This window comes from Acanthaster planci, linkage group LG05 (genome assembly GCF_054643075.1).
Source record: "Acanthaster planci isolate LZ-2023a linkage group LG05, COTS_SCS, whole genome shotgun sequence".
Classification (NCBI taxonomy): Eukaryota; Metazoa; Echinodermata; class Asteroidea; order Valvatida; family Acanthasteridae; genus Acanthaster; species Acanthaster planci.
Genome location: NC_141781.1, coordinates 8,991,671 through 9,015,628, shown reverse-complemented (window position 1 = coordinate 9,015,628; position 23,958 = coordinate 8,991,671). Strand labels below are relative to the sequence as shown.

At 41.1% G+C, this 23,958-nt stretch overlaps 1 protein-coding gene across 5 annotated transcripts in view; it reads left to right on the top strand.

The window, feature by feature from the left end:
- Positions 1-22,610, top strand: part of LOC110987952 (uncharacterized) — a 41,526-nt gene extending 18,916 nt beyond the window's left edge. For all 5 annotated transcript variants that reach the window (XM_087136693.1, XM_087136695.1, XM_087136694.1 and 2 more), the window contains 12 exons: positions 855-909; positions 5,166-5,244; positions 7,173-7,276; positions 8,020-8,115; positions 12,783-12,875; positions 14,363-14,443; positions 15,422-15,512; positions 16,354-16,464; positions 17,083-17,182; positions 17,445-17,555; positions 18,198-18,294; positions 19,186-22,610. In XM_087136693.1, the coding sequence (XP_086992819.1) occupies positions 855-909; positions 5,166-5,244; positions 7,173-7,276; positions 8,020-8,115; positions 12,783-12,875; positions 14,363-14,443; positions 15,422-15,512; positions 16,354-16,464; positions 17,083-17,182; positions 17,445-17,555; positions 18,198-18,294; positions 19,186-19,287 (1,120 nt within the window). In that variant the 3' untranslated portion in view covers positions 19,288-22,610. The remainder of the gene's footprint in view (positions 1-854; positions 910-5,165; positions 5,245-7,172; positions 7,277-8,019; positions 8,116-12,782; positions 12,876-14,362; positions 14,444-15,421; positions 15,513-16,353; positions 16,465-17,082; positions 17,183-17,444; positions 17,556-18,197; positions 18,295-19,185) is intronic.
- Positions 22,611-23,958: the final 1,348 nt, after the last annotated feature.

Sequence of the window (23,958 nt, the reverse complement as noted above, 5' to 3'; positions counted from 1 at the left end):
AACAAATCTTTCTACTCAACTTGTTCATCCAAGGAATTGCAATGCCTGTAAACAGTGAAGCATTGCTAACGCTATCCAATGGCAGTGGAAGGATTTGAAAGTGGGGCCCCAGTCATGAGACAAACAGGCATCAGCCATTTATAGGCCGATCCATTAAGCCCCACCAAGGAGAATTGGGGGGGGGGGGACAGTGCTAGTGATGCTGCCATATATATATGATGTACATTTTGTTCGTAGTCCTGATGGTTGTTCAGTACAGTGTACGTTAGAATCCATTTAGTGGTTTTTATTGAACTGAACTTCACTAAAAACAAAGTATGAGAGGACTTTATTTGAAACAAAATGTGGTTGCACTCTAATGATCAGGATTGACTTTATCATGTTTCATTAAAATTGAAAGTAGTTGATTTTGTTCAGGAATACTTTTGCATTTTGTTTCCTTTAGTGATTACTTACAATAACAACATAGAAGACATTTTGAACACAAATTTAAATTTTAATTATTAATGAGGATACTGTTATTATAAGTCAAAAACCTGTGATTATGTTAGGATGTTAAATGTGCGTACATTGTACGCGAGCATACATGAATTATCTATGAAATTATTTGCATGTGTACTTAAACTGGTTTTAATCAATTTGGAGTACTTTTCCGGTTGAAAACTTAATTGACATTTCCGAGTAATCAAATCTCTCCAATTGAAGGCATCTTGCTACTGGAAATTTGCTTGCCTTTAAATTACAAAACAGAACTTAATTTGAACTTTTCTCTTTCATTTGTTCCTCCTCCCTCTTCCCTCATCCACTTTTCTTTTTCCTGCCACTTTCTTCACGGTTTCGCTGTGTCCATCCAGGTCCAAATCATTTGGCATTTCCAAGGCTTTTACTGATGCGTTAGCTAAACTTGAGGTAAGTTTTGTTCATTGGTTTGATGATGCATGTAACTGATTCTGAGGCATTGCTGAGAATATTTCTGTGAACATTCATGTCACTTTCCCAAACTGTGTCATACATAAGAATGATGCAGGGTACCAGTACTTCCATTATGGGTCTGCATGTAAACCATGCCTGGCCTCTTGCTTTGAATGTGCTTTGAACAAACTGACCTTCAGTGGAATTGAGCAGTCCGTACATGTACTTTACATGTATGTTAAGGCCTACATTGCTTGGCATTTGAATTCATTCTTCAAATCAGAATCCATATCTAACCCTGGTCAACTACATGCACATGCATATTTTTGAAAAGGTGACATCGAGCTGATTAGACCAAAGCAAACCCAGTAGAATTCTCCCCCCCCAGATCTCAATTACAAGTCACTGAAATTGTTTACACAACTTTGGCCTGAAAGGAATTCTGTATTCCTACTTGGCTTGATGATGTTACTCAAATGTCAGCTAATGTTTACAGTTTCTCTGTGCTTTCGTTGTGTGTTTGTGTCATCATTGGACCCCAGAAAATGTCACGGAGCAAGTCCTCCCCCACAAAAAAAATTACAAATTCTACATGTTGTTTATGCAACAGTGGAGACATTTTTGCCTTTTGTATGGAGTCATGCACACATTCCCCTTAAGTACTGGATACAGTGATGTATATTCAAGGTTAATAGTTGAATTTTTCATGCCCCTGGAGTTTATAATGTATGCACTGTCACAATTTCCAGAAGGCATCTTTCATCAATCAACCAAACATTTTCAATTTCATGATAATATGTGTATATGTATATTTCAAATTTCATCAAAACATTGGAAATTCAAACTGTAAGGTTTACCAAGTATTTTGAATTGCATCTCAGAATAAAAGAAATTTCTAATAATCTTCAAGTTATTTCAAGCTACTTTTAAGGCTGGTATTAATTCATTAGTTTTGGTCACCTTCTGGGACCTTAAGACCTGCCTCCTGTCTTAGTTCCATGTTGGGTTTCAATCTTTTTGTCCTTGTTTTGCTCTGCAATTCAATTTTGTTCTATGAGTCAAATATTGCCACATGGCCAACATCATCCAAACTCTCAATTCCAAATGTCTAGACTTAATCCCACAATATAAGCCTTGAGGCTGATTCTTAAAAATGTTGTTTTATAGTACTTTTCATTAAAACAAACTGAGTTTGGTGTCCTGGTGAAAATACAATGAAAATTCTTAGTGACAAAACTTCATGTACAAGATACATGTAAATGCCCATGATGCAAGATTCTTCAAAGTCATGGATTCAGGTGACTTGCAACTGATATTGCATGTACAATGTATTATTTTGTAAAGGTTTCCTGAGTATTCCCAAGTGCAGAACAGCTCGCATCATTTGTACATGTATGGTTACATGTACAAACAGTGAATTCTTAAACATACATGTACATGTACGTTGTAGCTTCTTGTTACAACTCTCTGTGCAAACACAAAATTACATATAGCGTTGTCCTCCTCCCAGAAATCCATCAATTTAAGAAATCAGGTCGTCTCAAGTTCCAGGACAGTGTATAGTCCATGTATCCATGAAGGATAACTCTTGGTTCAGCGAGTGTATTCTCAGGGTGTTTGTGCAGGGTATTTTTAAGAAGTGCCAACATGCAGAGGACCTTTTCGTCCTGACGTACATGTAACTGAAGGAAACTCAACCCTCTTGGAGATCAAGAGGCTGGTATGTTTGTCCATGATTCTCTGGGGCATCAGTGGGATCAACCCATTCTTGGTGGGAGAGCCTCTCCTGCCTTAAGGGCAGGGTTATCTGCATACCACAGAAGGCTAGTATAGAAACTTGAGCTCTCCAACTGAGGCCCCCCAGGGGAGGTGTGAGCAATAGGATTTGTGTAGGGAAGAAAACGCAGACTGGCTAATTTTAGGCTCAGATTGAGAATGAATTATTTGCCCAGAGCAAGCTGTCCTTCCTTTGGACTTTTGGTTGAATTAAGGAAGTAAGTAAATTTATTTCCAAACATCCAATTGGACATAAGCCCGTTCAAGTGTAATCAGGGTAATGGAGAATATGTGGTAATAGTTACATGTAGGATCTGCTCAGCCAACTGTGCTTGATATAATGGCATCTATTTCAAAATGCGTCCTACATCATGTGGGAACTGTTGTTTGGAAAACCAAGTTGTACATGTACTGGGGGTACCCCATGCTCTGTTTCTAATGCTTCATTGTACTGTATTTTCCTGTCATTTGTAATACTTTTTCTGAGGGGGTGTTTCACCAGCCAACAGATAATCATATGCAGCACCCTAAGGCTGAATCATGACCGCACAAACAGAATGGACTTTAACAATCCCCTTCACATAGAACCAACAGGGGCTGATCGAGATTTTCAAATCAACTGATATTGGCATATCTGAAATTGTCCAAAGTTCTTGGGGCCTAAGCATATGGAGGGACTTACATGCATAACTGTTAGTTTGGCTTGGGGTGAAGTGTGTTCAATTTAAAATAAAAATAACAGCACGAATGCTGGATCTGAATTCACAATTTGGCATTCGTGCTGGCTTTTATGCCAACTGCTAAGTATGAAGTATTCCTATGTTTAATTTGTTTGCCTCCCAACTACAAGGGGTCTAAACCCTTTATAAGCGTTTTTCATCATTTTCACGAACATACAGAATTCTTTCTTTTGGACCCTTCTGTTCCCCCCTCCTGGAACATGTACCTGTTCGTACAAGTACATGTAAACTGAAAAGGAAACAAGTAATGATTTCTGTTCTTGGCGTTATTACTTTAATCTTTTTGAAAAGCCTACATTGCAACCAACTGCCTTTCCCCCGGTGTAAGATTTGTATACTCCTGAAAATGATTTTACAATTTATATTGAGATTCAAACAAAGGCATCTAAACTGATAAATTTGAGAAAATATTCCTGATCATAGTGAATCAACTCACTCCAGTTAACTGGCTGCAGTTTACATGCCTGAAATTCAACTCTCTCCCCCTTTCCGTATGTTTCCCTTGATGAATGCAGATTGTTTTCTACATGGACTTGTATTCAGTACTTTTTTAATGTAAACAAGATTGCTTGGAAATTTAAGTCAAACTTTGTGTGACGCATTGATGGTTGGGCCCTAGCCCTGCGTCACAAAATCCTCCAAAATCAGCCAGAGTTTATGTACCCTTATAATAAAATGTAACTAATAAAATGACTAATACATGCCCCAACTTGAAGCTCTTCTTATTGAAAATATCCTTGTGCAAACTGCATTTGGGTAATTCCAGAAATGACGGGGTCCAAAAGTGCGCCATTTTCGTGTCCCTATTACATCTAACCTTAGTGACAAGTGCCTCCAAACTAGTACTATTTGTGTGGCAGGTAATTTCCATTCATTCATCACTCGTGGATATTAGAAAATGTGTTCTGAATTTACAAGCCAGATGTGACAGGGACATGAAAAAAATGGACCCCAAATTTCTGGAATTAGCCATTTACATGTACTCACATACTATGTATGCGTATTGTCAATACCACCCAATGTACCTGTTCCCCATTACTTGTGCTTTGATGGGCTTGTCTGGTCCAGATACATGTGTATTCCACTATGCATTTAGAGTGAATTGCCGGCATCCATTAATTGATCCATATATGGATTTCATTTTATCTCTGGCTTGTTTTGAAGTGGTGCGCGTGACAGTTTTGCGTCAATCACAGAGTGTGGCATTTTAGAAAACAATCCTTTTTTGGGGGGGGGAGGAATTCAAGAACATTTGTGTTTGTTGTGGGACACCTACCGGTAAAAGCAAATGCAAGTTTTCATTTTTGACCTGTCAGTGTTTTTAGAAAAGGGAACAACCTCTGTTGTCTTCATTGCCTGAATTTCATGGGGAGGTGGCGCCGATCATGATACTTCACTTCCATTTCTCTCACGCCGTCAGGTGTGGCGGTTTGCAAACTTCAGGTTGTCGAGTGCAAATGAAGTGCCCGCGAGAGCCTGTGTGACTGTGGTGCTCTTTAGATGGGATATATTTTTAATGGTATTGGCTGTCCTCTTGCAGCATGTCAAGCAGATGTAGCTGAATAATTCATACGACCATGGCACAGTACTTGTGATAAGCAAATGGTAATGGACGTGTATGTATGTACATGTATGTATACACATGTACCGTACTGCGGGCAGTTCTAATATTGCTCCGAATAAACTTTGTGGATTGTGTAATACATACATATTCCCCTTGTTTTTGTTTATATACAGGATATGAGTAATGAAAGTCGCAACAGACAGTTCCACAAGCTATTTAGTTTCATCCCAACAGAAGAGACAGTTATCGTCTGTAAGTACACAAATGCACTAAAACCTCAAACATCATATACATGTACATGGATGTATTTAAAACTGCGCGTGTCCAGCCAATTAGGCGGTAATGGCAGAACAGGGAATGATTACACTGATGAACTAAAGTACTTACGTACATTTCTTCCATCTCTGGTGCATAAAGAAATGAGAAGTAACTGGTGAAAACAGACCCCAGTAACACGAACAGTTCCGTGCCGTCAAGATTTGCACCCTTGCCCACGCAAGTCTTATCACCCTACAAAATGAAAGGGTTCCGCTTGATTAGGACAAAGGCAGTGATGGTATTTTACACGTACAGTCTAACTTCATATCCATGGTACTGGTGCGTGCATTGCCTTGAGGTTTGGTTCAAACACGCGCTTGCATTCTCTACACTGCAGAATATATGAACACTTGTACCTGATGTAGGCCTACTTAATTTGCTGATATTGGATTCCTGCCCTGTTCCCCCTTTGTAGGGCATGCTTGTACGTTATTAAGCGGGAGGGGGCACATTCAGATGCCCTGATTTGATTTTTCTTCTAAATTTAATTGCCTACGTACATGTATATTGTATGCATATGTGACTTGATTGCCTGAAGGTACATGTAGCTGTTTGCGGTCGTGCAAAGATTTCAGTACGGGAAAGCGTGTTGAAGACGGCGAATGTCATCAAACTTTAAAACAAGGCTTCTATTCATTTTGGCCCTGTGGGAACATTACCGGTACATTGTGTTAACTTATTGCTGGGATCGAACACATGTACTCATGTATGTGCTAGCTGTGGAGGCACCTTGCTAAGACTGTACCACAGGAAGGCATGGGCAATAGCGTGGGGAAAACACCAATTTGTGCTGAAGTCCAGGCACGCCCTCCCTTGCTCTGGCCCCCGTTTGAATGTTGAACATAAGCAGTACAAGCCGCATGTGCAGTGCTTTACAAGAGAGCAGCGAACGCTGTTCACAGTCCACCACTGTGATCATGAATGCCTTTACCTAGATGTACCACTACCATATTCATGGTTGGAGGCCTCTTTCTGAGAATCTCAGTAGTAGGAGCAATGCACCTGTGCAATGTTCAACCAACCACTCATTTCAGCAGGCTCCCCTCTTCTAAATTGCTAGTTATCTACTGATCCATATGTACATGTAGATTCATTGGTTCAAATTACTCCTAAAGAGTACATGTAGACGTATTACCACCATCTTGTGGTCAAAATCAAAGATCGGGTAGCGCCACAGTGGCGCAAGTGGAGAACTTCACCATAAATATGCATAAAATGTTGTAATCGCATGGGCGCCAATTGAGCAAGCGATACGCAGTGCGTGTTAATGCACAGGCGCAGGCGCTGCGGCAGGCATGTACATTGTACACCTGGTGCACCTGAGCCTGTGCATTAACATGCACTGTGCAGGCGTATTGCGTGCTCAAATGGCGCCAATGGTGATTACACCTTTTGGGCAGAGTTCTCCATCTCGTGCCGCTACGCGGCACTCTACGATCTTTGGTCAAAATGAGATAGTGTTTACCAAAATCAGTAAGTAAAGAAAAACAGATAAAATAAGTCCGGAAAAATGAGTTGGTAAAGGCAGGTTTTGCAGCAGGCAGTGGATCAAAATGCATGATAATCTTTCCACAAATGCCGTGCATATGGCACTTCAACTGCAAGTTAATAATTGAAGTGACATTGCCTCAACTACACTCCAAACCTACCATTATTGGCTGAATGTCAGGTTGGGTAATTGGCTGCTTGATGCAGGCTACAAATTTATCCATCAAGGTTGTGGATTATGTTGTTCAGTTCTGTTATTGTTAACTCACAAACAGATGGTTATTTACATACTGTACTCCACATATTACAGATAATGAAGGTTGTTGATCAAAATCAGTTGCCTGCTTACATTTTTTGGTACTCATTTTCTCTAGCATATTCGTGTGCCTTGGTTAAAGAGATCATGTTTCACGGGAGGATGTTCATCTCCCCAAATTGGATCTGTTTCCACTCAAACATCTTCACATTTGAAACTCAGGTAAGTTTCAAATCCCTTCCACGATAAGACGGAAATCTCTTCCAAGATAATGCACAGGTTCTGTGAATTTCCATTTTTATCTCGGCTATTTCGGGTGTTGCATACAGGGATTTTATGTCTTGAAAATCAGTTGCTGCAGGGCAAGCTTCGAAGTTTTTCTTTGTCACTTGTTTTCTTTGTACTTTGTACATGCAGTTGAAACTGTGTATATATTTGGAGCATTAGCTGGAGTGTACTGATAATTCAACGTTGCTTGTGTATATTTTTGCATGAGAATTTTTTTCACTCCTAGGCCAGTTTTATCAGTGGCCATTGTCTCAAACAACATCAGCATCTGTAATCACCTAAAGGAAATATTAAACAAAACTTGTGAATTAATTGGGGAATCTTTTTTATTTGCCCAAATTTAACAGACATATATGTAATTTGCCAGAAGGGAAAGTCCAATTCCCCTTCTCTCCTCCTCTGCCACCTCTCAATTATTCTCCAAACGTTTTTCTGACAGCCTGGTGAAATCTTTTAAAACATTGACCCCATTGAGTTTGATGTTATGAAATAGCAATTTCTGTGAACAGTGCACTTTGACTTTCAGTGTACATGCACCCCTAGGGCTTTCTTCAGGCGTCAGCACACAGATACCTGTTTGTGGTGACGCTTTCATGATTAAGGAATAAAGGCGCAAGGAGTCTTGGTTTCTCCTGAGAGTTTGCAAATTTCTCTGTCAATTATTCCCTCCCATCTAGGTGGCCATAAAGATGACCTCTATTGCAAGTATCAGCAAGGCGAGGACGGCTTTTGTTATCCCAAATGCCATTGGAATCCAGACAGAGAACGAAAAGGTGACCTTGTGAAGGCTGCATCTCTTTGAATGCTGCACACTTTCAGTTGTTTACTTTCTGGGCAAAGCAAATTCAAAGTGCTTCTACTGCCGTGGTCTGTTTCCTTTAAAGTAAAGACACAAGTCTTACACGTAACACGTTCATGTAAAATTTGGCTTCCAGCAGTCAAATTTCCTTACAAGTTTATCACAAATCAGTCTGTGGCATTTTGAGTCACAACATATTCAAATGAACTATGAAGACCTCTCTTAATCCCCTTTTGTGATCTGACTTCGCTTACACTCAGTGGGGTAGCCACGGGGGGCCTGGAGGGACATGTGTCCCCCCCCGATTCCCAGTGCACCCCCCCTCCCAGGTGCCCCCCACCGGAAAAAAAATGGATGAATAGATATTGAAAAAAGCTAACAAAAGCTTGCCCCTAAAAAACCACACCATTGAAAGCTGGTGCCCCCCTCCCCGTAAGATGCCGGTACCCCCTTGTGCCCGCACCAGTAACATCCTAGCTGCGCCACTGCTTACACTCGTCTGCAGCCATGCAGTGTTGTAGTCAAGGCCATTGAGAGTTACATGTAGGTCAAAGATTTCACAATAAACACCTAAACCGGGACTTCAGTTGCATAGCGAAAAGGAGAAAGATGCAGAATACAATGAGCCAGTGTGGTATTTCAAACAAGCAAGGTCATTTGAGAACAAAACAGGCAAGCGTGAACATGTTCAGTGTGTTTGTGTGCTGGCATATGGTCACTCTGATTAAGCTGACCTCTCATTCGCAGATGGTGCTGTTCCCGAGTGACCTCCAGTGGCATGATTCTGAGAGAAATAAAATCGGTGTGGCAATTAGATTGAGTCGGGAGGATTAAAATGAATGATATACGGCGTGAATTGTGTCACAAAAAACACTCCCAGTCGGGCATTATCTTACTACATGCAACATCTTCACAGCCTTGGTCGTGTAATTTGACCCAAACGAGATAATGTTCATATTTGCAAAAGGCAAACAAAATCGTGGCTCTGCACCTTCATGTGTAAGCGTACCAGACCGGATCTGGGTGCACTGTGGGCCACTCAAACCTGGCTTCATCACTTTTGGAGATGCTATTGCAAAAAAAAGTGCACTTCCCACTCTCTCTGGGCAAGACTTGTAAAAAATCAGAAAGAGATTTCTCAGAATGGTGAAATGAGCCTCGTTAGGAAAGACCATACATGGTTGATGCATGTACATTGGCATTCGCCTACCTGAGTGATCGCTAACATGCAGGCCTGTACCGTGACATTGAGCAAACAGAACCAGCATCGCAATTAAATTACCCGGCACAATATATGACAGCCTCCTACGCACAGCAGAGAACAAGGCTGGTAAATGAACACAGGGATGGGTCACATCAGATGTGCTTTCCGTTGCCATGGCAAACATCACTGCACATTCATGTCGTGAGGAAAATGATTCTTATTACCGAAAATGGGTCACTTTGGAGACACTCCCATAAGAACGTGCACAAACTTTACTGTCCCGTAATTAAATATTCCCTTATCTGATCCGAACCAAACTTTGTGTGTTTTCAATTTAGACCCTTATCTATCATCTCTCAAAATTTGAACGATAAAATTCGGCCTCCTTCTTGGAGCTGGAGCATGAGGGGAGACATTGAAATGTCTCCCTAATGACCGATGTCTCCCTAAGGTCGAAAAATATACCACAAAATGTCTCCCTAATGACCGATGTCTCCCTAGGGTCGAAAAATATACCACAAAATGTCTCCCTAATGACCGATGACCCATTTGTAAGAATTTTTATTCAAAAGATCCAACCAATACGCAGTATGATATCGGTGTATTTCTTTACTCGGCGACATCAAATATTCAAAGTTGTAAGTAAATGTCCATGGCAAACTTTACGTATAGTTAGTTGTGCATGTCCATCATTTAGTTGTGGTTGCAAACACTCCAGCGACCCTGGAGTCAAATCTTGCCCGTGCAAACATGGTGTTTCAGTCCCTACCTGATTATGTGGGTTCCCCCGTAGTATTCTTGGTTTTTCCTCTGCCGCTAACGCTGAACATTGCCTTCTCTCCTCAAGGTTTTTCATTCATTTCATTCATTCATTAGTTTATTTCATTCTTATGGCCCAACAAGCCAAATTTCAAGAATGTTACATATTATAATCAAAATACATGTAAAATACATTAAAATATATCAAAATATAGCAAGCACAAAACCATTTATGATATATATCACAATTATAATTATTAAAACTAATAAACGATTAAACGAGTATTGATCGAACCTACTTTGGCGGGTTGAACTGAGTTTTGTTCCTCTATTGTTGCATGAATTCCGTAAGCCACATGGCCTGCGTGGATTCTCTAATTATGAATTTAATAAATTGATAATGATAATAATTGATAAATAAAATGAAAATGGAATGGGGTTATTTTTAAAACGGTTACTTCTACAGGGTAGCAATGAAATAGAATGAGAGTTATGCCAGGTAAAGGAGGTACGGCTTAAGGTTTCTTCAGGCTTTGGGGGCACAATGCCCTTTTTGCAAAATTTATGTAAATAGTAATAATCTTAATAACAACATTTAAGCCTCATTTTTAAAGTGTGATTTCTATCCAAAAGCTTAAAGGCAGCTCAGAAGTATAAATTTGACTTCAGTGAGTTGTAAAACTTAAGGGACAGTTAATCTCTATGTTTTTAGGGATACAAGTTTTTGATCAAGCACTAGACATTGGTCTGAAGACAGGAAAGATTCTGAAATAAGAAAAAAGGGTAGCCTACATGGAGAGAAGGGGGGAAATGTTTAATCCTGGCCAGACAGCTTTTTCGTAGTACCCTCCTTCCCCTTCTTATAGAGATGGATAAGCTGCTGATAAAAGCAACTTGCAGTTAAGTTCAACAAATAAATGGCCTTTTCCGCTGATATTGATGGCTTCCTGAGTGCTCTTATCTGCATTCATCAAGATCATTTCCTGAATCCATTTTGATTCAAGTTTCAGCTGTGCTGGATCTTCTAGTGACATTAGGTCCATCATTGGCACTCCTGGGGTTACTGATTTGAGAATAGTCAGAAATGATTAACAAGTCTGGAGTAAGTAAGAAGAGCAGGTGTACACATGAAGAGAGTTGATGTTTAACAGTATTGCAATTTAAGTGAGGTGTTAATCTCAGTGAAGTGGAACACAATTTGGTACCAATAATGAGTTTAAATTTCAAAAGGCAGCGGTGACTTCCCTCTCAAATATCTTCAAACACGACAGACTTGCCACATATTTTATGTCACAATAGTCAGCACGAAAGCTATGCTAACCTTAGTCTAGAATCTTGTGCTAACCTTGCAATGCCAACATGGCTAACACTTTTTTGGGGGAGGGGGATTTCTACTGAATAATTTACCTCTTGCCATTTGCGAGTTAGCCACGCCCCTCAGACAACCCTATTTTGTATGTTGAGTTTTGTTCGTCTCAGATCTTGTGCATTGTGTCCATTTTGTAGATCTTGTACCGGTAGTTAGACAATGTTTTGTAAGCTACATGTACATTGACACGATTGTACCACAAGAACCCAATTGGTTTTGCTCTTTGCAAATGTTGCTTGTTACACTTTGTTTACTGAGTGCTTTCTAACAACTTAGGAGAAAAAACTCCTTCGCTTGCTTGATTTGTATTACCACAGTGCAGATTCCAGCCAACAGTTACTGACTACAGTTCATGCTGCTGTGGATTTACAGAAACTTAGAAAATACAGTTGAATGTATCAAGCTTGATTGTTGAGTGGTTATTTAGACAACTGCTCTTGGTAGCAACATGTAATGGGCTTGAGTTCCACCTGAGTATGCTTTTGGAAAGCACCAAGTGATACAGTGTTTCATACATGTGGGTTAGATTGGCAAGGGAGGGGAAAAAAACGGTATTCACATCATGCCTCTCTGGAGAAAATTCCATTGAGATTTCTACTGCTGCTTCACTGTTTGGAACAGGCGTGCTGCCTGTCTTGGTTGTGCTTTCTTTGCCATGCCAATGCAGTCTCCATGAAATGAATGGCATAGGCTTTGTCAGTTCAGCCCTGGAATTCAGAAATGAAGTCGTGATGAAAACGGCGGCATCTGCGTCAATCCCCCAGATAACGGAGTTGGTCATCAGATCAGACCTTTTTTCTGAAAGAAAGTCACTTGGGGATCTTAATATTGAACACTCGCTTGCATGCATGATTGGCGTCATTGAGGTACACTCTACGGTACTCTGGTCAGTGGTTTACATGAACTCGTAGCTCACACTTTTTGTTACATATTTCGATATTTTCAAAACATGACATAGCAATCATACCAGATTTTTGTCATTTTGATGAGAGTGGTTTAAAAAGGCTTCAAAATTCACATGAATCTCCTGGTGATTAGAAATGGAAATAAAATAGCATAGTAGATTCATGATTGCAGAAACAAAATCGTTCATAAATTTTACGCATGATTTAACAAATTCGAGGATTCGTAAAAAAAAAAAAGATTTGGTACATAGTTTAAAACTTGCATATGCCATGCAAACTGGACTGCCTTTCTTCAAACTAAAATTTCTGTGTTTTTATGAGAGTGACTAGCCCATGTCGCTTTGCCAATTTTGTCTGCATTTGCATCGACATGATTTTGTTGTTCTTCTGTTCTGTATTTGCAGTATGTCTTTGGCTCACTGTTATCAAGACGATCCACATACATGCAGCTCATCAAGGTCTGGAAGAACGCCGTGGCATCCACTGAATTGGAAGAGGTAGGCCTTCCTCTACACTGCCAGACATCTGCTAGTGATTTATGTCCACAGAAGTGGATGAGACTGATTGGATTAGGATCAATTGTCTAAACAGTAGGATGCCCCAGTGTAAATATGAGAGCCTATTTCATCAGGATTAGAAATTCAAGGTCTCGTCATCATCAGGATAGAAGCATCATTTGTTCGTTTCACTGCTACGAGAACCTTACAGACATCTGACAAATTCTGGCCTACAGACAGTCTCTTAGGCTTGTGATAAAGTAGGAGCTTCTCAGAATTTTATTTTTGGATATTTTTTTTGCTTTCACTTCAGATCTGCCTCGTTTGTAAAGTGAGTTTGGCTGAAGAATTTAGTCTCAATATGTTCCTTCCATGGACTGAACGCACTAATCTAATTGCTCTCCCATGGGTAAACTGGTGCTGGATTGTAGGGAAATGCAGATGTAATTACATGGAGGCATTGCAGTGTGGTTGAGAAAAAAAGAGTTTTAAATGTCAACTAGAGTGTTCTGTACAATACTCACTACTCCAAACATGCTCTGTTAACTATAGTGGAGTTGCCATGGGTAAAATCCTGTCAGTCATATGGAAGGAAGATTTTTTTTTAAGGCTGACAAAGCTTGGTATGGCCTGCTATGTGCTGCTCCCTTGTCATCTTTTTCAATGAAATGCCATCTTCACGTAGATCGTACTAAGAGGTAGTGGCTAATAATGGAAAGAATTTTTAGGCCATTTTTAAGTATTAAATTCATTAAGAGGAGAGGATGAGAGGAGAGTGGTATAGACCAACAAACTACTGTAACAGGCATACCAACAATGTACTCTCACATGGCTACTTTGAGTATAGAGCTGCAGAACCATTCTAGCACGGAGCCTATAGACCGATCCATTAAGCCCTGCCCCGTTGTTTTCTGACCAATCACATCACTCGTGATTGATGTCCGACACGGGTACACAAAAGTCCCACATGCATGTACGGCTGGAACATGTAATGTGGCATCAGTAAAGAACATGTGCCAAATGCCCACGTGCAGGGTGGCCCACTGGATCGGTCTATAGACAGGGAGACCAGGCTGCAGCTGAATGTCATGGCTACGGCTGGAAATCACACATATACCTATGGAAAGTCACTGGGTACTGGCTGCAGCCACTTCCCGTCGGCATACGTGTTCCTGTCAGCCATATCCAGTTGATTACGCCACAGAATTCCTGCATCCCCGAAAGCCTTCCATGTGGTGTTAGCCACCCTGTTGAATTTACACTCACAGTACTGCAGTCAAGTTCATCACAAGTCCCTGCATGTCCTTCACAAGTCACTTGGCCTAAAGCCAAGTCTCAAGCTCTTCAAAACAAACTCTGATAAAAGCTTTCTTTTATGACTGCCACCTTGTCACTTGTGACTGGTTATTGTGAAAGGGCTTGCAGTGGACCCAACCACACCACTAGGCACTCATCAGTCATGTCTATTTGTCTGTGTGCTTTGATAGGAGGTATCATCATCTTGTACTAGTAATGATTGCAGTGGGATTCTGCCTCTAGATGATTCAGATGTTGTCCAGTGCTTGGAGGTAGGTATCGGTTTGTATTCTGCACATACATGTACCATGCATAGGAATGGATCCTGCAGTGTATAGTTTCATTATAACTCCACAGGGTATCTCGGGGACATCTCACTACAGAATTATTTTCAAGCTCAACTTCAAACCAACCCCTTCCCTCGTTATTTCATGTCCATGAATGGCTAGAATTTTCTTTAATAGCAGAATCTGTTCCTTAAAAAGCTGACCTTTTTCAATTTTTTTTTCTTCAGTTGATCCAAGTCTTGAAGAAGTAATGTCAAAATGCCATAATATGACAAACACATTATTTTCTGCCACTGAAGAGCCAATTTGTTTACACTTATCCAGGCAACAGAACTACCCACTGTTGCTTAGCCACTTCATGCCGGGGCATTTTTCAACGTTGATGATGCTGGGCCGGCATGACTTTCATTTTTTCCGTTTTCAAAATCCTTCAAAAATTCATCATTCCATTTAACGGTCGTTTATAGCCGCACAAAGTAATCTGTAGGCATTACTCTAAGTTGACAGGTGACCTTCATTGATGCCCGAGTATTTCAGCCAGGCCTGCAGCCTTGTAAACAGAGCCCAGATTGTGCGGTGTTACACAACTGTCTTTTGTTCATGAACCTGGCTCAGTGCACTGCTGACCTCTTTTCAATAGGGGCCAGATTAGCGTGCAGCGGTGCTGTGTGGCTCATCGCTGCGGTGGTGGAACGCTTTTGTCCCCAGTGGTAATCCGCCTGCTCTCAGTGCCCCAAACCCTGGTATACAGTTTCAAAATAACGCTGGATTATCACCACTTCTGAGAGTGAAAAATGCCGGTAATGCCCAGCAGCCTGGTCTTTTGTTTGGAGTACGGTCTTTTGTGACAGGGCCCTGTTTCCTTTGTCCGAGTTCGGAGACCCCGGCCACGCATATAAACCATACGGCTCCGATTTCGGAGTCCCCGGCTGGTAGTGGTTAACACTGTGGTTTTGTTAACAGGATGGGAATTCCCAACTGCTGGAACAGAGACTACAGTGTGAAGAGGATGGCTTTGATGACGAAGATGATGATACAAGTCAAGATGGTCCTGGTAAGCAAAACTCACTTTTCTAATTTCTAGGGGCCAATTTCATAGTGCTGCTTAAGCGAAAAATTTGTTTAAGCGTGAAAAACCTTGCTTGACAAATCACATTACCAGCCAAAACTTCTTGTGATGTATATTGTTTTGGAATTGTATTTACCTGTCTTTTGGTTAGCATGACAATCACCTAGATTTTGAGCTGTAGCCTTTGTTTATTAAGCAAGGTTTTTTGTGCTTAAGCAGCTCTATGAAATTGGCCCCTGGCTTGTTGCCAAGGGGGGAGGGGAAGAGGGTAGAGGGGGCGAGCCCCATCCCCCCCCCCCAGCAAGCCGCTGGGCCCCCATCGGCAAAAACCATAAGCATTAAAATCGTCTAGTGTTATGGTGATGATGTGCCCCCAAGTTGGCACTGTGGCCCCCATGCTTGAAGCTGGTGATTGGGCTGCATTCCTGAGGCTTGAAAGCGAACTTGAACATGTGAAGATATTGAGCAGACCGTTTGCAAGCTTGCGTAGAGTGCGTTCACGTTGGAGTAGCTTCCACAGGGCAACAGTGACCTAGGGATACCCATGTGTCAACCCGTTGAAGCTACTTGGATGCCCCCATAGGGATTTGAACCTAGTGTACTTGGGTTATCCTGGCAATACTGAAATATGTAGTATGTTTGTGACTTTTACTAATTTTCAAGTAATCTTTTGGCATTCTTTCAAAATTTTGTCTTTCTTTTGAAGTTGTGGGCATTTCCTTATCAACTAAACCAAGCAATTTTTGGCCGGGAACAGTTTCTCTTGCATCTCTTCAAATTTACAATGCACCATTTTTTGCTTTTCCTCTGGTGCTGTGCCAAACAGAAAGAGAACATGATGTCAACAGTAGCCAGGCATGCAGCCACAACCAAACCGCCTCTCTGGCTGATTGTAACTCCACGTTTGCCGTAGGAAGCTCTCAACATTTGTGTAAATGTAAGTCACCGAGTGCATGCTTCAGCAAACGTCGTCATATTCTATCCTGCCAGTCGTAATTTTGAATCTCATTGATCTCAAGTCCTTGAAGTAAAGTCAATCACAAGTCATTCAGTCTTACGCCAAGTCACAAGCTATTGAATTCCGTTATCATTCATTGCTCACCCGGTTACCGGTCACTGGTCTCATGAAAGGACTTTCAACTGGACTTGTGGAAAGACTTGTGATGGACTGGAGTCTGGACTTCACCTGCAGCTGACCCATGTTATTTGCAGGGTTTGCTCCGCCAAGTGCTTTTCCTGTTTGTCCAGAGCTTTGCAACCTGCCACAGTGTCACCGCCAAGTCATTTTTTTGTCGAATCACATTAGCTCACAAGTTCCAAGTCATTTTTCCAAGTTAATCTGATGTCGTAATTGACATGGTACTAGTGCACTTCTCCTAGCATCCTTCATTAATGATTTTAATTGTGATGTGTAACGGACAGCTTTGACTTGTGTGCTTCATTTTATTCCTCGTAATATGCTGATGTTTCTAATAATGAAATACCATCAGTATGATGAAGGCTTACTTCGGCTATTAGAAAGTTAGAATTTAATGCACCTGTTTTTGTCTTGCAGTACTGTTTGCCATGAGCGTGTTCAAATCACTGGAGAGGTTGCTCAAGTTACTCAGGGCCATGACACCAGCACAGTTTTTCCTCCTCTTGACCGCTTGTTTGTGAGTAGAATTTATTGCCCAAGCTTACAGACTGTTTTACTCATGATCACAAGTTTGTGATGGTGACCTTGAAATGTGCTGGATGTATGACATAACTCCAAACCGGACAAGCATTAGTGATGAAAAATTTACGGGAGTCACTTCTGTAGGCTATTATGAGCTTAAGTAGTGTCTCACAGTCACACTATCACGCTTCCTGTCGTTACTTGCTGCACCAAGTGATAAAATTTATCCGTCAATGTACCAACTGCCCTCTTTGCAGAATTATTTGCTTGACTGTGTCAGCTGTGATCCTGACCTACCGAATTGCAAGGCTACAGCCTCAACTAGACTATAAACCTCAGTCACTGCAATACACACAGACACTCAGCGAGTGAGTAGTCGAACAGAGCTTTGTTAAAAGAATGGTGAATGTCATTTGCTGGAGGTGGCATGGTACTCAAAGTTAGAAGGTTGATCTGGCATCAATGTCAACTTTGACTCCAATGGAATTGAATCACATGTTGTCTTTTCTGAAGTCAAGTCCCGAGTTATTCAAATAAGCTTTTCACATTCCTTTGTTATTTGGCTTTGTCAATTGGATGTGATCTGACTTGTAATGGACTGAAACGACTTCCTAGAATTACAAACCAGATGTCAAGTACCAAAGCATGTCTGAAGCCTGTGAAAGATTTACAGGGTTGTTATGTCAGATTCAAATGCTTAACCAAGACACTTGACCATGGCTCAACTAAATCTGGTTGCCTGGATTCCAATGAAGGAGCAGGCACCATTTAGTCTGTGACGGATGATAGAATTTTGCTGTGGGTTTGAGTACCGTGGAAGTGTCTAGATTCTAAAACCTTCTGAAGTTATGTCTTGAAATTTTCAATTCCAAGCAGGACGCCAGTCTCTCTCAACTAGCCAAATACTAAGACTTTAAATGAGAATGCGGTTTCCAGGGCACTAGATGTTGATTTTGTTTTGCTGTGAAAAACACTGTTAAGAACATTGTTCTGCCGATGTTACTTGGCAGGTGGAGTAGCTTATGGTGGTCTCAACAAGCTGCCCACAGCCAGCTTATCTCAAAGATGTGGCAGACAATTGCTGATAACCTCAGGACTCTTGCACGGGTAAGGACTACCGAGGAAAGACATGCACATTAGATTCTTTTGATCACAACGACATTGTCAGCCACTGGTAGGCCCTTTCATAAATGTGTATTGAAGCCCAAGTGTTGGCATGTTGCATGTTTGATTCTTCATTTTTTGGAGGGGGGGCAGAATTGGTCCACCCGTGCCAAACTTTTTAAAGCATAAATCAGTAGAGTATGTAGAATCAACTTTGAAACAAATGTGCACAAAACTGTATAAAATCATATGCACTGCCCCATTCGTCGATGAGGTTGGCCCTTGGTGCATCTGGTTTGGTGCTGTCCTGCACTCAGTCTATTTATGAGTTGTTTCCATGAGCCCTGTGTACCAGGATGCTCACCAACAGTTTCTAGAGTTCAGACCGTTTGACTGAAGAACGATACAGAACCTGTCAGTGTGTAAAGGATATGATGTCAATGAAACAGAATACCGACCTGTGTTTGCTGGATGCCCAACAAATCCCCTGAAGCTGAGGCCAGAAACGAAGCCATGATCACTGATCCTGTGGCTCCTGTCATGCACACTGGTGAATGTGACCCATGGTATAGACCGATTGCACCCATCACCAAGTCACGTGACCACTATTGGGTATTAAACAAACAAAGCATCCTCGCACAGCTAAGTGTGTCAGGTGTCATTTACCAGAAAGAAAGCCACCGGTCGATAAAAGTACTCAGATTACTGATATGCTGAGCACTATACTGACAATTAGCTTTTGTTTTTGGTAAACAACACTTAAAGCACACTTTGCTATGGGGTTGATATCCACTAAAGGTCATGTGACTTTACTGCAGACAAGTGGTTTGTTCCACATCCAACTACTGCCATGAGACACCTGTTTCCTTTTTTATTGCTCTTTGCTGATATCAGGTGCATCAGTCGCTACAAGTACTCCAGGATTCCGCGCCACCGTTGTTTGACGAAGGGGTGACCTCATCAGCAGGCAGCCAAGACGATTGTGATGACACGTAGTGGAGTGACCAGGGTTGGAGATACGATGATGCTTATCATGAGTCAGCAGTATTGTAAAAAACCAAAAAGGTTTGGGTGTTGCAGGATACAAACATCAAAGGATTAACCCTAAACTCACGAGGGTGTGTCTAAAATCCTATTGAAATTGGAAGATTGAGCCCAGTTTGGGTGAAAGAGCCATTTGCACAATGTAAAATCAGCTCTGAGACTTTGGGTGTATTGTAAGCATAAACATTTAGCTTTGTAAATCTGCACATTCCCCATTTGGGTCCGCTGCATCACAGGGCTAAAACTACATATCATTCCACACAAGTAAGAAGTATAGTGTGGTTACTTGAAGGATGAAGAGATGAAACCAAAAACAGAATCAAAATTAAAATCAGATATGAAAATAAAAAGTATGAAACATACAACTGAGAATCGGATATCTATGGCAAGAATTTATTTTTCTATACAGTTGGAGCAGAGCAAATGTAAAATGCACCGATACCTTTGTTCCGAAAATTCGGAAGATCAGAAAACATGTTTTGAAAGCAAGACGGACACACTGAAATCGTGGACCACAGCTCATGTTCATTTGTTTTTCTCAATTTATGTGAAGCCAAGCGGGCTTGCTTTTGTATGTTTATTTTCCTCTGTGTCATTAATGACGATTTCAAAGAGATGTTTTCAGAGCAAGTAGATATAGCCTTTTCTGGATGGAGTATATATTTTACATTTGTATTTATAGCGTAGAGCAGAAGTATACAACAGAAAAAATTTGCACAGGGTCTTAAACCTAAGGTTATCCCCAAGATGTGCTTTTCAAAATGCAGTTTTATTTCATTTTAATAAATGTTTATGATGAAGCGGTTCTCCCCAATCCTTGTTCAAAACTATCCAGCAGTTTCTCCACTTCCCCAACCTTTCCTCATCAATGGCAACATTTTCAAAAATTTTCTAGCCCCCCCCCAAAAATACAAGGAAATCGAGATTCATTTCTTCATTTCTTGGACATGGGTCAATATTTTGGAAATTAGCAACCACGATTTATTAACTAATGACGTCCTTTTTCTTATGACACCACAAAATCTAGTTTAGCGTCACAGACGACGAAGCACAAAGCTGTTCAATCAACCATGTCAGAACTGGTCTTGCACCACATTCACCATAGTCTCTGACAGTTTTCATACCTAAAAAGAGAAAAAAGACCAGTATGTCCTTCACCCAATTTTTATTCAGTGATTTAACATTTGGATGCTTATGCCTGTCTCGACCTAACCCCATTGTCCTTCGACATGCCCCCCCCCATTCCTTTTAACACAAGATTCAGCTCCGGTTCTCATCGCTCTCAATGCATTCCTGATTACCTCTCTCCGTCCTCTTAAGGTATCAACTGCAGCGACGATTCTGGCACGTAGGTCATTGATGTCTTGAGGTGGCGACTTGTAAACTTGGTTTTTAAGTTGTCCCCACAAAAAGAAATCAGAGGGGTTGAGGTCAGGGAATCTTGGTGGCCACTCAATCTCATGGTTGATCGCAATTACTCTAGTGTTGAACATCTCTTGTAGCCTTTCCCTCACGATGATCCGACGATGAGCTGGAGCCCTGTCCAGGGCCTACCATAAGCGGCGAAACATTCCACCGTGCTGTTCAAAGTGTTGCTATAGCCGCGGTACAATTTTGTCATTGATAATCTCAAGGTAACATTCACCACTGAGATTGCCATCAAAGAAACTGTCCAGTGATGGTGCCATCCCCACACAGACCTATCCAAAGAGAAATCTCTCTGTTCATACATCAAAATTGAAGTTGATTGGGGTATGCATCGGATCGTATTTTCAGACATTCTGGTTATTGACTTGGCCATTCATGAAAAACGCTGCTTCATCCCAATCACATACTTGCGAACTTGGGTGGGACTAGAACCCACAACTTCCTGCTTAGTGCAGACGTCTTAACTACTCGACCACCGAGCCTGTAGATATTGGCTGGCTGGTTCAAGTCAGATGTAGCAGTGGGTACCGCGAACAACTATTTCCAAGGATGGATTTGCGCCAGGGAGATCTTAGTTAATTGAGTGACTGAGTATACAGTGTTATAATACACGTCGAGCAGGGCAAAAAAATCCAAAACTCTAAAAAAGTTTAACATCTCCCCGGTGTGAATCCATCCTTGGACTTGGAATAAAGGATGAAACTTTTTGTTGTTTACTAATAAATAGAAATGTTGACTTCATTGCCTGAAGTATTTTAAAGTAAAATATTGATACTTCTTTCAGTTTTTCGTTTTATCTTTGCTTCATTCTGTAACGGTAATGAGATCACATTATGTGTATTCGGAAAATCAGGGACCATTATAAGTTTATTTAATGCTTCAATTTGCCAAAAAGTAGGGTTTTTCAGAGTTATTTCGTAGAGATCTATTCCTTCGCAAGAGGCTTAGAATTTATTGTGGCATTGGAAACATTGCACACGCACCCGTAAGTTCCCCCCCCCCTTTAGTTATTATGTATAGATGTAGTTGAGAACTAAATATATGTATATTTTGGCCTAGAGTATTTTTTCACCCCGGCCCCCTTGTTTGATGGAAACGTGTCTGAGGCTTTTGCTACACCAAAGAGTAGAGCGCCATGAGTCGAGTCTGTATGGAATTGATACGATTTCATCCTGGACTCGATCGTACAACTGTGCCATTGATGATCGTATTAGTGTTGCTCTCTACTTTGTACTTCGTTAGTCAGTAATTTGTTCATTTATTTTTCTCCTTTTTTATTCTGTTGAATCAGGAATTTGTAACTGCATGCTTTTTATGCGAGGGCGCTGTTGTCAAGAACCATTTCCCTTTATAGCATTGTGTTAAATCAATGTTGCACTGAACAACATGAATATTCACTGAGCACTGTTTCTCGCGTTTTATTTATATTTTAATCATGTGAACAAACGTAAATAGCAACGAAAATTGTGGGGTAAACCACGCCTCTTAAATTGAACGTTTAAGTTGACTTGCAGTGAGTGAATCACTTAAAACAATCAATACCGGTAAACGACTTTGCTACAAAAGAAGGAAAGTGAAACTTGTTTGTATAAATTTGGTACATACAAAATTATGTATAATGCAATTTTATATTGAGATGTATAAGGACAAAGCTTAAAAAGAACCCCGGTTCCCAGAAGGGACGGTACATTTGTAAAGCTCTTTGAACTGTCAGTGACCCCTTCAGCCCATTTTCAGAATGTCAAAAGAGACCATTTAACAGGATCTGTCCGTGTTATAGCGTTGGTGTGTGCACAGAATCTGTATCGACAGGCAGTGGAATAAATGACTGTAATTGGAAAACTCCATGTTCATTTTGCTTGTCTGCTGATTGTATTCAGAAGGTGGTCCGACTTTAGATGTGTTATATGTCAGGGCGTAAGATGGACAGGGGCGGGACAGGGATATTACATGTAGTTTGTGCAGCAATTTGAAACTGGCGACTACGCTGCTTGGAACAAGCGCGTTCAATACCTCTCTCCAATTTCCAGACCTGCAAGGTGCTTCCATCTGGTTAATTGGGGTGCGCCTAGGCGTCTAATTCATCAACAGGAGTGATCTGATACTGCAGTATATAATAAAGAAAATTTGAAGATTTTCCTTGTTCAAGTTTTAAAAAGAATGCTGCTGACATTGAAGAGAATAGTATACCAAGCACCCCAATGCCCTAACTAAACAAATTAAAGCCACCCATGACCGACACATCTACCTAGCCTTGGCCACTTCCAAGGTCGTGTACCCAAAACAACGGAGCTATGGAGTGAAGGCCAGAATCAGCTTGTAGAATACACACACAAATTCAGAAGCTTCTCCAGACAGAATATCAGTGACCAGTCAGCGTGGCAAAAGTCATTCGATTCGTTGTTACCTGACAGTCAACAGAGTTTAACAGAATGATCTAGAGGCGAGAAAGGAAACAACGTGATTTAAAGCAGTCCGTTCAAATAACGAAGCTTCATAATTTATTAAAATTATGAGAGAAGAGACTTACTGACTTCATTTTAATACCAAAGACAAACAACTGACACAAATTTAATGACAGAAATTCTGATTTTTCAGGTCAGAACACTGAGCTCGATGAGCTCTAGTAACCAATTAAATTGTACGGACACCACAAAGGATTTTCTTCCCCCATGGTTAGACACTCTCACAATGCATGTTCTTATTCCTCCGTATAGTTACGGGTACCTCCCCATTTAAAATCTCTGAATAATCTCCGGCAGGCTAAGCAGCTGCAGCTTATTTTCCTGTGGTGCCCCCTCGAAAAAAATGTATACAACCGGGTGCTCCCCCCCCCTCGAAATTAGCCCCAGTTACCCCACTGCTCCGCGGCATGATTGGCATTAGTACGGAAGCGTCTTGCGGAAGCGTACCGCTACCAAAGCGAAAAAATTATTTTATCTCGTTTAAACGAGATATCGACATGTAATAACCATGTCGTTTAAACGAGGTAATACTAGGTCGTTTACGTTGGGCAGCAATAAGCTTCCGTATATCAGAGACCCGCCATCTGTGTTAAAAGGTTTACCTACGAGTAATACTACACTACGTGCCGGACGCACCAAAGCTTCACCGTACCAATATAATAACCACGGGCGTCTATTTCTACCTCCATAATCATGCATGCTATTGTACCCGCAGCTTGCTTCCATAAAT